Here is a 17,406-nt window from a genome sequence, read left to right on the forward strand (position 1 = left end):
CGCACAATTCATTCAGCTGTCATTCCCAATTGTGTTTGAAGCAGAAAGAAATAAGAAAAGGGGATACATGACAGTGACTGCAAGCCAGATAACTAGAGATTAAGGTGTTGGGGAGGTTGGGGGCCTTGGGGCACCTATTAGTCTAATAGCAATCAGTGTGTGATGGCTGGGGTGGGAGCGATGGGGGGGGGGCGCACTTTGGTGTCTCAGCCTTGGGTGCTGAAGGACCTTGTCCCGCCTCTGCCTACAGTACCTTATGGCAAATCCATGCCTTCGTGAGCTTACAATGTAAAGGAATGGGGGAGGAAACAAGAGGTAGTATTTTAACTGTAATTTAGCCACATACACATTTGGGATAAATATCGCTAAAAATGACCTTTCATGATTTGTTCGGGTAACAGTTTATCCCTAACTAGTTTACCAATGAGCTGCACAGCTATCTGCAGTGCAGTCCATTCTGCCCTATGGGGGTAAGGGAGGGGGGCAGCAGACAACTTGCCGCAGTTTGCAAGTGCAACAGTAGTTATCCGAGTGTGATCTAGCTTGTTGGACTGCCAGAGGGAAGCTGACATTGGGGGACACCTGTACTCATGCTAGATTTTCACCTGAAATAAACGTTGGTAACGATCATTTGTGACAACAAAAATCTAGTGTGTACAGTTTATGTTGTTTTTCTCATCTTGGTTGGGCATTGAGTCACAAATGACTGGTATGTGAGATTTGACAGACTATTATTGGAAGCTAGTGGTAAATTCATCCTCATCTAACAATTGTTTAAGTCTTTATTAGTATTAGTTACTATGTATTGCCCTTTTTACACTACTGCTGGCTTGGTTTTAGGATGACAATCTGCTTCCTGGAAAAATTCAATGAAGACTCACTTCTTGTGAAACTCGTCAGTCAACCTCAATCTTTTAGAAGGCTGTGGCCTTGCCCAGAAGCTGCCGCTAATCAGTTGTGGTATTCCCTAAAATAAATTTGCAGATAGCAGATTACTTTGCAGATCAAAGCACTAGTAATCACACTTTTCTAATCACCCGTATTCAGCAAAGCGTTGTAACATTGTGTCCCAATGGGAGGCTTTGCTATACAAAAAAAAAAAAGTTCACTGTGACACATGAAAATCTGTATGTCTGATTGTTTAACCTTGCTATTTTAGGTAAAATGATGTTACATTTAAATGGTTAAAACAAATTCCAACTGTTTGTACTTCCCTCTTTCACTATGAGCAACAGGTTCTTCAGATCCTCCTCACCGCATCAAACGCTTGTTTACTACTCAGCATCAAAAGAAAAGCTAGGATTATGTCAACTATTCACATTAACTCCTTGCACATACAGTATATATGTTACGGCCAGAACCCGGAGTGTGGCCACTTCTAGTTCTGGACGGCCACTTCGGGTTCTGGCCGGCCAATGCGCGAAGTGGCCGCAGCGCAGCGGCCAATGTTAGAAATGGAATGTTTCCTTTTAATATGAATGTAGTTTTCCTGGCCGTATGTAGCAAAAAAAACCAGTTCGTTAATTGAATGAAATGAAGCCGCCCGGCTTCTGCTCCGCCTCCTCTTCTCCGCCCCTGCCTCTCTCTCTCTATCTTCTTCGGGCAGCCGGCGGGGACACGCGTGTCCCCGAGAGTCGTTCGTGGCGCCAGGAAAGCAGAGCGGGGAGGCTGCAGACATTGCTTCTGCCAGCCCCGGCTCTGCAGGGACGAACGACAGGATTGCCTGCCGCTACGAACGACTCTGGAGGGGACACGCATGTCCCCCGCTGCCAGTGTCGGGGAGAAGAGAGAGAGAGAGAGGCAGGGGCGGAGGAGAGGAGGCGGAGCAGAAGCCGGGCGGCTTCATTTCATTCAATGAACGAACTGTTTTTTTGCTACATTTGGCCAGAGACGGCCAGGAAAACTACATTCATATTAAAAGGAAACATTCCAGTTCGGCCAGAACTAGAAGTGGCCACACTTCGGGTTCTGGCCGTAACATATACAAGGGAAATCAGCTGCCAGAACTACAGCCATGAAACTAAAGTCTGAGATCAAGCAGGGCCAGTTCTAATAACAATGGGACCACCTGGCAAAATTAACCTGCCCTCCCCCCCCTTACAGATCCCCCTCCCTTCCCTAAAGCAGCATTAGGGGCTCTTTGTTGCTGGCTTATTCACCACCAGGGCTCTCTTAGAGCCTTTACTGTCCTCTCACAGTGTCCTCGCTCCAGCGCCATTTCAATTTACCAGCTCCGGGAGCCAAGGCAGTTTCTAGGCTGAATTGAACCCAGGACGAGGGTGTAAAAATGTGCAACAACCCCCCCCCCCCCCCCACGGCCTTTCAAACCCATACTTCACCCCTAGTATAGGTAGTCAGGTATGGGTGCGCCTAGTATAGGTAGCCAGGCATAGGTGTCCCCAGTATAGGTTCCTCCAGTATAGGTTAGCTAGGTATAGGTGCCGCCAATATAGGTAAGCTAGGTATAGGTGCCTTCAGTATAGGTAGCTAGGTATAGGTGCAGCCAGTATAGGTTAACAAGGTATAGATGCCTTTGGTATAGGTAGCTAGATATAGGTGCCTTCAGTATAGGTAGCTAGGTATAGGTGCAGCCAGTATAGGTTAGCTAGGTATAGGTGCCTTCGGTATAGGTAGCTAGATATAGGTGCCTTCAGTATAGGTAGCTAGGTATAGGTGCAGCCAGTTTAGGTTAGCTAGTTAAAGGTACAGCCGCTGATCTCTCTACTTAGAGTGTATCAGCGGCTATGCAGACTGAGATCAGTGGCAAGTGAGCGCCGGTTGGAACGGGCAGGGAGGTGAGTTGCACATACGAGGCTTCCTGTTGCGCTTACTCTGCAAAAAGAGGGGAGCACGGAGAGGGCCCCGGGGGGGGGGGAGGGAAGTCGGGCTCCCCTATACGCAGCTGAGTCTTAGTGTGGCCGTGTCTCCCCCCTCCATCACTGAGCCCCTCTCCCCTCACAGCGCTCAGGGCAGTCCCTCACCTGGCCCGCCCACAGAAACAGGGCTGTCGGGAGCCCTCTGAAGGCTTCGGAAGTACTTGTGTCTCTGAGTGCTTCTGAAAACGGGAGTCTCCGTACTGCACTTGTTGGGGTAACGAGCACTTCCCAAGCCTCCCGAGGATCCCTGAAGGTGTATTCGATCTAGTTGGTCAAATACCTACAACAGAGGTGACAGCACTGGAACCAGGACACCGAGAGAGGAGTGAGAAGATTCTATAGGATCCCGAGCCTTCCTTCTCCATAGGCCAACACTTTCATTCCAGCGCAGGAGACTTGGGTGCAGCAGTGAGTAACTTCAGCGCCATCAGAAGACTGAGCTGAAGTTACCTATAAAGCACTATAATTCAACCTCCAGCAATTGCTGGAAGCTGAATTATTTCATTCCCCACCATCCATGGCAGCCTGGAGGGGGAATAGATCCATTGATGGGAATTTGTGCAGGAGCAGGATAAGCCATACAGGCTGTATCCTGCGCCCAAGTCTCCTGCGTCGATTCCTCTCGTATGCCTCCAGAGGTATCTGTCTTTTTGTCTTTCTTTTTTTTTTATTTCACTTCACATTTTACTTTAAATGCCCAACAAGCGAGCACAGTTCAGCCTCCCGTGGAAAAGAGGCCTCAAAAGAATAGTTGTCAGCATTTCCATCCATTAGATATGAACTCAGGGTTGGTGCACACCTAGAGTGCTTCTGAACACTTTTCAAAACGCCAAATGCTTTGAAAAGTGCTTGGCTAATGTATTTGAATGGAAAGGATCACACCAGGGTGATGTGATTTTCTCCCAAACACATACGTGGGTCCTGCAGCATTTCTGCGCTTTTCAGAAGCGATTCAGCCTCAATGTTAAGTATAGGAAAGTTGAAAATCGCTGTACAATGCGCTGGAACAGAGAAATTTTCCAAGCTTTTTTTTCTTTTCAAAAAAATTTCCACACCCAAAACGCTCCGATATATCACTACGGTAGGTGTAACAAGAAAATCGCTAAGCACATGCCAAGAATTGCTTAGAAAATTCACTTTTAAAAACGCTGAGCGTTTGCGATTACGCTGGCGCTTTTAGGGGTGCACAAGCCCTTACTCACACTCAGACGTTTGCTGAGAAACAAGCACTGATGTTCACCTTCTATAAACTGTCATGACTGTTTCTGGCAACAGTAAATACATGCATATGTATTGAATTGTTTTATGAATTTGTCCCAGATGATTAATGCATTTAATAATATGAATGAATATGAATACTAAATCAGTTGTTTAATAAATAAAATATGATAGTCTTACATCACAGCAACTCCACACTCCAAAAATTTGGACCAATTACCGTAATAGGATTTCTCAATCCATTTATTAAGTTATTATAGCTCATTATCATAACTAATAAGACTAGGAAAATAGTGACATTGGGCTCTATTCTCAAAGACTTCCCGCATGCGGTAAAGTACATGCGGGAAGTTTGCACCCAAAATGCCGTCAAGTTGGAATTCTCAAAATGTTCCGCGTGTTTTTTCCGCATGCGGAAAAAGTGTGGTAAAAGTGCGGGATTAAAAGTCGGTATTTTCCGCAATAAAAGATCAATTCTCAAAAATGTTCAGGCGCATCATTTTGTCGTTAATTACCAATTTTTTATCCTACAAGTAGTAGGTGATATATTCCGCATCCCATTGACTTTAATGAAGTGTGGAGGCCTAAGGGCTGTGCTTGCTGGACTTTAACTTTTTTTTTTTTAAACACTTTTTCATGCGACCTTTTTACCGTATCATTCCCGCATGAATAATGGCTGTTTCCGCATCTTTTTTCCCTCATGCGGAAAACATGCAGAAAATATTAGTGAATGTGGAAAAAATGCGGAGTTTACCGCTGGCGGGAATATAGCGGTAAAATTTTGCGGAAAATTTGGCTCTTTGAGAATAGAGCCCATTGTCTTTTGTTCTCTAAAATGCACAAAAAAGGCCAGCGGAAATCTGGCTGCTATGAGCAATCTTATTCATTTTATAGTGCAGGTTCTCCAAAGGTTTGGTTCACACATAAATCTGCACATTTCTGGTCCAGTCTTGTCAGTTTTGCTGACAGCACCAGAAATGTGTGAACACACCATAGAAAGAAACACATACAAAACTGACAGGGTTGGATCAGAAATGTACAGATTTATGTGTGAACACAGCAATAGACACACATACAAAACTGATACCAACTGTCATAAACTGACAGAACTGGATTGGACACCTCACTGTGGATAAAGGGCAGAGCTTGCTTGGCCAGGTATTGCAAACACTATTAATTGTACTGAAAGTATTTCTTGTGGACAGTCTCAGATTATGTACACTGGTCACACACACCGCAGGTTTCCAGCTACTACCTACAAACACTGCCATAGGTAAATGTAAAAGGCAACATCATAAAAGTTTGAAGGGTTACTATAGAACAAGCACATACAATAAGAGCCTGTGAGCGTTGCCTGTGTGTAATGAAGCCAGGTGAAGACAGAAGCAGGGATTACATTTCCCAGCCACACAAGAGCAGCACTGGCTGCCCTCCCCTCCTCCCTTTATCGACTGATCAGTCCGGGCTGGGCGTAGCAGGGCTGATCACAAAGTTTCACCCCGGAAGCTACAGGTAAATTACCACTTGCACACAAGGAGGATATGCGGCTAGGAAGAGGAGCTATTGCCGCTTTGTAGCTCCTCTGCCCTATTTATTGGAGATAGGATCGGCACAAAGAGGCAGCTGAGCTAACCCCCCTGGATGTGAAAGAGGAGAATGGCTGTAACACAAGAGGTGGTGCTGAACTTTCTACTGGAACAGGGAGGGAAGGTGAAAAATTCTGACCTGCTCAAGACATTTAAGCCCGTGCTGGATTCCTCTGATCCCAAAGAGAAAGCAAACAACAGGGAACTTTTCAAAAGGTTTGTGAACAACATAGCAGTGGTGAGAGATGAGGATGGAGGCAAGGTGGTCGTGCTGAAAAAGAAGTTCACCCATTTACTTTCTGTTGGTGTGCCATCCACAAACGTCCAGTTGGAGGAGAGGGAATCCCCGATCCAGGAAGAGCCGCAGCCCCTACCTGCAAGTGAAAGTAACACAGAGGAGGCAGCACTCAATACATTCATTGAAAGGCCATCTCAGCAGGATTTACCTGAATCTCAAGACCAGAGCCTTCCTGAGCTGAAAGTCACTGAAGTGAGTGAAAGTGCATGTGAAACTAGCAGTACCCCTGAACTGAGCAACTTCTCTGATTCTGAATCTGTTACACAGCCTGAGAATGACAGCAAGAGGGAGTCAGTGTTTGCTATTGTGTCTAGAATGGATCACACAGGACCAGCACCTGTCCCCAAAGCTTGGTCTGAGGGACAAACCAAAGAAGTCCAGAAGCAACACATGCTGCCTTTGAGGTACGCTCCGTCTTTTGGTGCTTTAGAAATAAATCAGAGTGAATCTGTACCACACCTAACCACCTCCATCGGTGTCCAGCAAGTTTCCCCTCCTGATCTGCAGCAAACACCTGCTGTGCAGGAAGCGCCACTGCCTGCCTTGCCTAGGTCCCCACATGTAGGCAGGAGGCATCTGGATGAGCCTGGCTCCAAGTCTCCGCATATAAAGAGGTCCTCCAAACTCATGAAAGTTACAGAAGACAACAAATATTCTGATGTGGTACCATTGATTCAGCATGAACATGAATGGCTGGTGAATGCCACCAATGGGCGATGGAACCACAAGCTTCTTGGTCTAATGATGGTTGACAGTGACATGGCTGACAAGAGAGACTTCATTTCAGGATTTACAGCACTGCACTGGGCAGCAAAAAGTGGCAACACCGAAATGATGAAATTACTATTTGACCTTAGCAGAAAAGGTGGTGCTAATGTGAATGTGAATGTGAGGTCTTTTGGAGGATACACACCATTACATATAGCAGCCATACATGACCGTAAGGAGATTATATTAATGCTTGTCAGAGATTACAATGCAAAAATCCATGTTAGAGATAACAGTGGAAGAAAACCTTATCATTATTTAAAGAAAGGATCAGCTATGCAGCTTAGATTACTCCTAAAGGATCCAAATGCCATAATTCCAGATCATGCCATCCCCGGCAAGCGAAACTCAAAGGTTGCATCCTCCCTATTGGGGACCACTAGTGCCTTCATAGGTGTGATATCTGATGACATTGCTTTCCAGGAGCTGACAAGAGGTCTCAAAAAACCAGGTTCTCTGAACAAATTTTTTACAGCTCCTTCTGGAGGAAAGAAGAAACTGAAGCCCAGGGATAGCTACCCATCTATTTCATCCCTTAACGAGGAGCCAGAGGAAGTGGAGGAAATGGCAGGCAAGCGAAGACCACTTTCAGAATTTTTTACGCATTAACCGTTTTCTCTGTAGGCTTCTCACTGACACTCACTTTCTCCACCTCAGAACAGATCTCCAGTGCAGTCACTACCTCCACCTTGGAATTACCCTATGAAATATTTACAAGCAGTGTAAAATAATGAGGGTAAAGCAAAATGGAGATGTAGAAAAAACTCTCTAAAGTCTTATTTTTTTTCTTAACCAGACTGGAACAGCTGCCTTCCGGTTGCTACAGGCAACAGTTCCAAGCTTTCTTTTGGTGCTGTAGTAGTGTTTATGTGGTTTATGTGGAGAAGGGTATAAAAACCTGGAATTTCCTTTCATGTAATTGGAAGTTTGAAGTCAAAGATTAAATTCCTCAGTTCAGGCCTGCATTTAAAAGACATGAACTGAAAGAGATATGGAGGCTGACATATTTATTTCCTTTTAATCAATGCAAATTGCCTGGCTGTCCTGCTGATCACATGCTTTTCCATGATGCTTTTAGCCATAAACCCTGAACAAGCATGAGGATTAGGTGCTCTGACTGAAAGTTTTACTAGATTAGAAGCATTCTTGTTTCAGGTGTGTTTCAGGGCTGGTCACACTACAAGAGCTTTTTAAGTGCTAGTGATTTTGAAAAGCTCTTGCTAATGCAATGCTATGGGGGATTTGTACAAAATCACCTCACTCCAGTGAGAACACTCACATATGACAACATTAGCAAGAGCTTTTCAAATCACAAAGCGCTTTGAAAAGCTCTTGTAGTGTGAACAAGCCCTATGACACGATTGCAGTGGGACTGCCAGAAAACTGGTATTGAAATTTGTAGAGCAGCCTCTATATCGCTCTCACTTCAGGTTTCCCTTAAAAAACAAAATAAGGTAACCAACTGTTATCAATGATGCTGGTGGCTATGAATAACTGATGTTTACATACAATCGAACTACGGTACTTTGCTCTGCTTATTGAATAAGCTCCATACATGTGTAATTCTGTCTCGTGGTGTCACAACCGTATGTATAGTGATGAATGATGCTGTATTAGGACATATTATTACCGAACAATGCTTGGTGCATTTTTACGGTTTCTCATTGTGAGTTTCTATTCATGTATATGTGTGGGTGAAATACATATGTACACTGTGTATGGATCGTGTTAGTTATTATTCACTGTCCTGTATTAAATGCAAACTATGCCAAATGCTGGTTGATGCAGTTACTTAGATATACAATTCACAATTTATATTTTTCCTCATTTTAAAGTATAACCAGGTGAGAGCAACATTTGTTTTGTGCTGCCCTACTTCCTTATTTGTGTTTGGTCGGTCTTCCTACAAAGTAAACATGTTATTAATATTTAACCTTTGCACTGAAGATTAGGCACCAGCAGGCGCTGGCTGATATTCTGTTTCACGTCAAAATAGTTATAAAGGACGAAAGTTATGAACAAGAAATCTACCCTGGCTGTCTCTAAACAATGGGTGCATGTGGTTTGCATGACAAACGGCAACATCTGGCCTTTGCAATTCATTGCAGGGTGTCCTACATTGCATGCTTCAGGAAAGAAATTCCAGCCCGTCCAGCTTCGCATTTTAAGGGTATCCCAGGTTTTGAGGCTCCTGCAGACACAGTTTGACTAGCGCTAATGTACTGATCAGAGCCTTAGGGCGGCTACTCATCTCCATGTACGCTTGCTTAATAAGTAAAATGATTTATACCTTCATGTTAATGATGACATTATTATATTGCAACAGTTTGGCACGTATCTGTGAATGATGTATAAATACTAGGGATGATCAATTGGATTCCAAATGCTGTTCCGAATCATTCGGATCAGAACTCGAATTTAAACTAAAGAGGGGTGGGGGGGATTAACTCATCTTTGTTGCTGCCTCTGTCTGCTGCCCACCACATCACCAGTTCTCATATACTTCCTCCTTCACAGCCTGAAGGAGGAAGCACCTGGAGAGCTGGAATGCAACATGGAGGGCAGTGCACAGAGGCGCAACAAGGGTGAGTTAACCTCTCCTGCCGCAGTCCACTTTAAGTTTGAATCCTTGGTGAGAGACATACGAAGGCTGACATATTTACTTCCTTTTAAACAATGCAGGTTGCCTGGCTGTCCTGCTGATTCCACTAACTCTAATGCTTTTAACCAAAGACCCTGAACAAGCATGCAGATCAGATGTTTCTAAAGGCGCGTACACATGCCAGACTTTTTTAAACTACTGGTCGTCAGACCCACCCGCAGGGCGGTCATTCTGACGACAGTTGCACATGAGTACAATTTGTCGGCAGACTAATAAGATGGATTTTGACTAATCAGTTGTACTCACGTGTAACTGTCATCAGAACTACCGCCATGCGGGTGGTCTGACGACCCGTAGTTTGAAAAAGTCCGGTGTGTGTTCGCGCCTTTACAAAAAACTGATAAGATAAGCTGCATGCTTGTTTCAAGTGTGTGATTTACACACTACTGACCAGAAAGACCAGCAGGGCTGCCAGGCAACAGGTATTATTTAAAACAGTAATATGGCAGCAGACATAGGTCTCTAACACCAGGTTCCTTTTTCAAGTTCTGATCCGAATGATTCAGGAGACAAGACAAATAACATTTATAGTGTGCTTTTCTCCTGGCAGACTCAAACTGCCAGAGCTGCAGCCACTAGGGTGCACTCAGTAAGCAGTAGCAGTGTTAGGGAGTCTTGACCAAGGTCTCCTTACTGAATAGGTGCTGGCTTTCTGAACAAGAAGAGCAGAGATTTGAACCCAGGTCACCTGTGTCAGAGGCAGAGCCCTTAACAGCGTTCTGAATCAGATTGGTCACCGCATAACATGCGCGTTAATAGTTATAGTGAAGAATACTTTTCATTAACTGTATGCGACGTAACATGCATCCCTGTACACGTTGCGTTGCATTCCTACTATCACGGGGAACACAACGGTCACACTGAAAACCGCCGGACTGTTTGACAAAATGAATAAATAATGTGAGTTTCACCCTCAGTGTGATCTAACGTACAATGATAATAAACCCTCAGACTGCCAGCTATTTTTTTTTTATTTTTTTTTCAAAAGCTACATGCCAGCTAAGTTTGCATTGTCTAAATGTTTTGCCCAAATCTACACATACTAAAGTCCAAATAAGTAGGATTCTTATTAAGGTGAAAATACATTTGAGATGATTGAGAATTATGCTAATTATTATGATACAGAATTATACTAATTATTAGCAAAATCTATTGTAAAATTGACTAATCAAATCTTGCAGTGAAAGCGTTATGCTGGTCCATATTCAAGCTGCATAGATTTGCAGTAACGTTCACATATTTCTGCATCAGCTGTACTAAAGCTTTTAGACGTCCGTGGCATATGGGTACAAAAACACAGAACACCTATATAGACTGCGGCAGTATAAAGGGTTAAGCACCACTCATTATCTGCTGTCTGTTGAATTAATTTGCTAATTGGTCACAACTCAAAGGACAGCTGTACTGAGAGGGATATGGAGACTGTCATATTTATTTCCTTTCAAACAATACCAGTTGCCTGGCCATCCTGCTGATCCTCTGCCTCTAATATTTTTAGCCATAGACCCTGAATAAGCATGCAGCAGATCAGGTGTGTCTGACATTATTGTCATAACTGATAAGATTAGCTGCATACTTGTTTCTGATGTTATTTAGATACTACTGCAGCCAAATAAATCAGCAGGGCTGCCGGGCAACTGGTATTGTTTAAAAGGAAATAAATATGGCAGCCTCAATTTCCCTCTCGTTACTGTTGTCCTTTAGGAGCTTTTCATGATGCAGATATATTCCGCTCTGTGAAAGTAGATAAAAAAATGAGCATGGTCTCTGGGATTGGAGCTCTGGAAGTGGAGGGTTCCGGGCACAGGACTCTTTAAGGGTCATGTACCCACCACCCTCCACTTGCAGAGCTCCATTCCCAGCACTGGTGGTCTGAGTCTCTTCAGAAAAATTCCCAAGCCTGGTGGAGTGCATGATCATAGGATTTTATGGTACAATCCAATCGTCTAGCAATCAGATAAACAGCCCTACTGGCTTCTGTTTCTAGGGTTCCCTGAGTGGGTAAAAGGTAAAAGTCAAGAAAAACACACAGTAGGTTGTAGCACTTAATTAGGAAGTCTTTGGGGCTCTTTTCTGAAAGCCCCATCTTTATCAGCCGCCTTGGATGCAGTATGGCTTTTTTTTTTCTTGTTGATAAAAGGTCTCTCTTATCAGTCTCCTATATTATTTCAAGAGTCTCTGGGGGAGGACTGTTCTCTTCAAGCTCTTCTGCTCAACCAACAGCTTGCCACATGCTTATTTTCCACTGAAGCTATGTACCCACGTCGCAATTTTACCGACGATTCTCTCAACAACCGGCATTTTTTTTTTTTGAGCGAAGTGAGTACAGGCGCACGACCAAGTAAACATCGCCTAGCGTCACGCTGCAATAACGACCGTCACTGCGGTGCAGACCTTTAAGATCCCTGACAACTCCCGCACAAAGTACCACGATCACTTGAAGTCTTGTTCATGCCTGACGTGCAAAGTCACGTGACGTCGTGCATACCTGCCGGCAGGGAGAGGCGTCGGTGAACGACCGTCGTCAAGGGGACGTCACTGGACCGTTGACGAGGTGGTGAGTACAGAGCTTTGCACACTCAGCTGCAGTACCTTGGCCAATTGTGTATAACTATAGGAAAATACAGGAATTTCACTTAGCTGAGGAAGATGGGACACGCCTCCTCCAAGACTCTTCAAGCAAAATAAAGAGGAGCTGTCTATCAAGAAGACAGGAAAAGTACTGCAAACAGCTGTTAATGAATATGGAGTGTAGGGGGGGCAAGGAGGGCTCTTAGAGAAGGATCCTTAAGGATTTAGAATAATATACTGCAATCCCTTGTCTTTTTTTTTACTAACCCTTTGCTTGCAAACACTGTACCAAAGTGTATGGGGATTTAAAGAGAAACTGTAGTGAGAATGTCATTAATAAAATTGCTTATGTTTTTTACAATATACATTTTATAAATTAAGTCAATATTTGCCCATTGTAAAAAATTTTCACCCCGATTTTTAGATTCTAAAATTTATCACAAGTGGCAACATTTTTAGTTTAGCTAGATGATCTCTGCGGAATGTTGGCTTCTGAGAGTTTTATGCACAATGGTAGATACTGCTTGATTGGCAGTTGGAAACAGCCATCATTTCTCACAATACAATGAAGTTCACAGACCGGAAACTGTCATGGTGTGACAGCATACTGTGGGAAGGGTCAGACCACAATATCAGCCATACAGATGTGCCTGATGATCTATTCAAGAAAAGGTAAATATTTCTCTTGGGAAAGGAGGTATCAGCTCCTGATTGGGATGAAGTTCATTCCTGGGTTAAATAACATTGTACATGTAGTAATAATGTCGAATAGTTTTTTTTGTAGTCTTAACATTCTTACTTTGAGTTTAAATGCTGGATTTTGTAATAGTTAAAGGTTCTGCCTCTGACACGGGTAACCTGGGGCATACCTATATAGCCGCCGATTTTTGCGCAGGGGAAAGACAATATATGGCTTACCCTGCTCCTGCTCAAGTCCTGGTGGCGTCAATTACTTTTCTGCCTCCAGGCCACCATGGATAGTGGGGGAAAGACGTAATTCAGCTTCCAGCTATTGCTGGCGGCATGATTACAGTGTTCTTGTGGTGATTTGTGCTCCATCTTCTGATGGTGCCCAGTTCAGTCACTGAACGCTGCTATAGCTGTAATTGAAATTGAGAGACCTAGCACAACAAGAGCAACACTCCACAACACAATATTATGTGGGGAATGAACATACCAAGTGCCTCACCTCCTATCGGCTAATCGTGACCCTGTAGACTGCATAGATAACCTTCTGGATTCAACAATTGAACCCAGTATGGAAAATGGGACCCGGGTCAAAAGGATATAAAAAAAAATAGCTAAAGTGCTTATGCCATCCGTGATAAAGTGCAAAAAAAGTATGAGTATGTGCCACTCAAAACCATGTACTCTGATAGGGCAGACTTGATATAGTCATTGGTATGTCTGCGGTTGGAGCACGTGGATATCCGCGCTCACAAGCCACTGGAATGCATATAAATGCGTGGATTAAGGGGCGGAAGTGTGTCACAGCTAGAGAGGTTAAGTCATGCTGGAACGCATATGGGTTCCTGCTGACAAATTATTCAACGGTGGCTGTTAGTAACCAAAATACTTACAGCATTCGGCATGTAATCAATCTATATTGTAAATGCTATATAAAGCAGAGATACATTAAATATAAGCAGTCAATAGGAATGGAGACAACAATTCTGCTGAGGAACAGTGCTGTATTTTAACATAACATTCAGGTAACAGCAAAAACTGTTCCTCACCACGCTAACCAGAATTGACCTTGCATCTGAGGTTGCTAATAGTGCATTTTAATTCGAAAACTCAAATGGATGTTCCAAAAAAGCAGAATGCAAGTTTTGGGCTAGGTTCCCACTGTGCGTGATGTGTAATGTATGCATTATTATGTGTGTGTGTTGCAATTGACAATGCGTGTGTTTATATATCACAACTTTTATTTCAAAGGCAATGTCTATGCAGGGTGCGCATATTCACTATCCAGAAACACACTGCATCCAGCGAGTTAGGATAAGACGATGTAGTCTGTGAACATGCCCACACAATGGGTAAGATCTACCCATCACTGGAATTTGTTTGTCATGCTGACTTTAGAAGGTTAGTCAGCTCTATCCCTTTTATGTAAGAGTGGCTTGGGGGCACCTCATTTTTTTTTTCAACAAATATTACTAATTGTAAATGGGGGTGTAACTAAGGGAGTGTTAGCACAGCATCTAAGAAAACTGCAGACTGGAAAATGAGCCAGAACTTTTATATAAAATATATACATCACTCTGTTGACAATGCTTCCACCAGTCATAAAAATTGCCTAAATGCAAAAGTAAACAAACATCAGCATCTCTACATGGAAGCCTCTGTGCACAGTTTTTTCCTTAGTGTATAAGTGATTTTGTTCTACTGGGCATCCGTGGACCATACTAGTGCATGCCCAGTATGGATGCACTCATACATGGATGGAAGTGCTGCCAAGAGAAGAGAGTCCAGGGCAGCAGCGGTGGGCTCGAGGAGGATCTCGTAACCTTCTGGACAATACAAAGGCTTCCCACTATTTTGTGATCTAACTTTCAGACTTTTATTCCTCACAGGTTATCTATACTAGGGGGCGATGCAGGGAAATTTGGGTGCACCATGTGCCACCATAGGCCGTAATGTGAATTACAGCTATAGCAGGGCTCAGAGAACAATTTGGGCGCCGTCAAAAGACAGAGCCCACATTGCTACAAAAACAGCGTAATTGGGCTGATAGCAATAGCTGGCAGCCAAATTATGTCTTTCCACCTGAGTCCATGGTGGCCTAGCGAGGGGAATAGTAATTAACGCCTCTGGGACTTTTGCAGCAGCAGGGTGAGCTGTTTTGGGGTAAGTTCGCTACCTATACTGGGGGCCACCATGCCACACATATTGGGGGGCTGGGCACACTTTTTGGAGCCTCTGCCTATGGTCCTAGTGAAGCTTGTCCTGGCTCTGTTTGTAGCAATACAGAACTGTTCTATTCACTAAAGATGATCAGTTTATTCTACAGAGATTTATTTATGAGTCTCTAGCTGGTGATAGGACTGCACAAGATGGCTGTATTCAAAACAAGTGTAGGTCGTTCAAACTACTTGTACACACGTGGCCAACTGCATGATATCAGCCCAACAGTCCTGTGAGTTGATCCGCTGGATAGATTGGGCATACTGCCTGTAATCAGTCGCACGTCTAGTCATTTTCCACACTTGCACATGCCCGATTGTCATGCAACAGACAAAATTCAGATGACAAATGGGAGGAATAGTTGGACATGTGTACGAGCCTTTAAAACATAGTCACTTGTGTTGATGCACAGCAGACTTTTCCCTGGTTTCATCCATGTATCGCTGTATCGCAATTTTCTTGCCGATGGATAAAATATTAGTAAAATAATATTACTCATACAGTATATTACTTTAGACTTACCTGGTACCCTATTATCACACAGACTCTCCCTTTTAATGCCCAACACTAACCCCCCTAACCAGTAGCGTAGCAGTAGGCGGTGCAGAGGTAGCAACCGCATCAGGGCCCTTGGGCTAGAGGGGCCCCCGAGGGGCCTACCTCTCATACACACTATTATCTCTTTATTGGTGCTGATAATATTCACTTCTATAGTTGATTTGAAGAGTAGTGATCAGTGACACACAGTTTCCCATCCCCTTCTTGCACCTCTGACACTGTGGTTGTCCTTGATTGGTTTTGGTGTGATGTAACAATTGTTATCTATAACATGCTTGGGAGGCCCCAAAGCTAAACTTGCACTGCTACGTCACTGCCCCTAATTAATTCCTAATAACCCTAAGTAAACGATATACAGTACTAGCCCAGTGGCGTAGCTAAGGAACAAAGCAAGCAATCTATACATAACATATTATACTGCGCACCAAAACCTGCCAAGGACAGCTGCAGTGTCACGGGTACAAGAAGGGGATGGGGGGTTTGTTAATTATTACTACTATTCAAAGCATCTATAGAAGTGATTATTATCAGCACAGAACCAATAAAAAGCTAATACTGTGATTGAGGGAGGGCCCCAGTGCGGTCGCAACCTCTGCACCCACTATTGCTATGCCACTGTACTAGCCTAAGTACTAGCTATCTGGCTAGTATTACCTAAAAGCAGTAGTCTAACTACTAGCCAGTGAGCTACTATCATATGTCCAACTTACCACCTCAGTGCTATATAACCAGAATTTAACATTGCATGCTATTACATGGCTGCTAAGCTGGCACCCAGTTCACCTGTACCGTGCATTGTTTACATTTTCAACGTGTACCTGGAAAGCAAATATAAAGTGAATCACCATGCAAAGATGTGGAGTTATTAAAGAGAACTAGTAAAGACAAAATCATCAGTAAACGTTATGATTAGAAACGTTTGTACTGAAAGCTACAGTAGCTGACTAGATCTCCGTGTACTCCCATGTAAACCAGGCCATGGTTGGACTTAGGGCTCGTTTCCACTAGCACGAAAACCGGGCCGAATTCTGTGAGTTTATCTACCATAGGAAACAATGGCGCCGCCGGCCGAATTGCTTACATTAGCGATTTGGCCAACATTGGCATCAGTTTCCGTGCGGGAGGCGGCGAATCCCATAGCCATGCATGGCACGGCTTATGGGATTCGTCAGCGTTCTCACAGAGCAGGAAGTGCCGCCGCGCGTCTCGCAGCCACGCGCAGCACTAGTGGAAACGGGCCCTAAATTATATTGTTTACAGCATGACCTGCCTTGAGAATTATTCTAAGTATGCCAAAAATACAGAAATCCATCTAAAGCAAAACAAATTTCTTTCCAGGCTCTGCATTTTGACTGCATGCTTTGTATGGGATATATACAGTGTAATGTATATTTTGATAAGTTTCACTTATCAGTGGTGTAGCATGTGCAAGTTGTGGCATGAGTATGTGAAGGAGAAGTTGGCTTAAAGCAAAATGTGAGCATTGACTTTGTGTCTTCTGGCCTGCCTGCTGTAATAGCAATTTCAGCTGATTAACCTTTTCAGAAACATGCTGGAGAGTGCAATGTAATCTTTTGCTATCTGCTTGAAAGCGCCATAAACATAAATGTCACTGGACTATTATGCCTGGAATGTGAGGAGGTTTCAAGCTTGAAGTTCATAAATTACGTTTACCTCCATAATGACTGCTTTAAAACAATGCAACGCGTTTCACGGGCAGAGGCGCCGAGCTCGCTGATATAATACAGATGCTGTGACTCCTACTGTATTTTGCCTGAGGAAGCGGGATGTATGGCCCGTGAAACGCGTTGCATTGTTTTTTGAAGTTCCGAATAAATTGTTGACTGTCTGAATCGCAGTCCTTGCCTGTGTCTGTTTGGAGGGGGTAAGACCACCGCTGCCTCCTCTGTTTAGCCAGTTGGTTTTTTAAGTTCATGTAATTACCTTTATTCTTTTGGCGCC

General features: G+C 43.7%; 1 protein-coding gene and 1 long non-coding RNA gene across 2 annotated transcripts in view; both read left to right on the top strand.

Moving 5' to 3' along the window:
* Positions 1 to 5,197: 5,197 nt before the first annotated feature.
* LOC137564101 (uncharacterized) overlaps positions 5,198 to 17,406 on the top strand; it is a 142,571-nt gene continuing 130,362 nt past the window's right edge. The window contains exon 1 of the long non-coding RNA XR_011030515.1: positions 5,198 to 5,252. This is a non-coding gene — a long non-coding RNA (uncharacterized lncRNA). The remainder of the gene's footprint in view (positions 5,253 to 17,406) is intronic.
* SOWAHA (sosondowah ankyrin repeat domain family member A) lies at positions 5,372 to 8,519 on the top strand. The gene has a single exon (XM_068277470.1). It carries the CDS (start codon positions 5,751 to 5,753, stop codon positions 7,353 to 7,355), a length of 1,605 nt encoding a protein of 534 aa, XP_068133571.1. The 5' UTR covers positions 5,372 to 5,750; the 3' UTR covers positions 7,356 to 8,519.

Source organism: Hyperolius riggenbachi, chromosome 3, assembly GCF_040937935.1.
Source record: "Hyperolius riggenbachi isolate aHypRig1 chromosome 3, aHypRig1.pri, whole genome shotgun sequence".
Lineage (NCBI taxonomy): Eukaryota > Metazoa > Chordata > Amphibia > Anura > Hyperoliidae > Hyperolius > Hyperolius riggenbachi.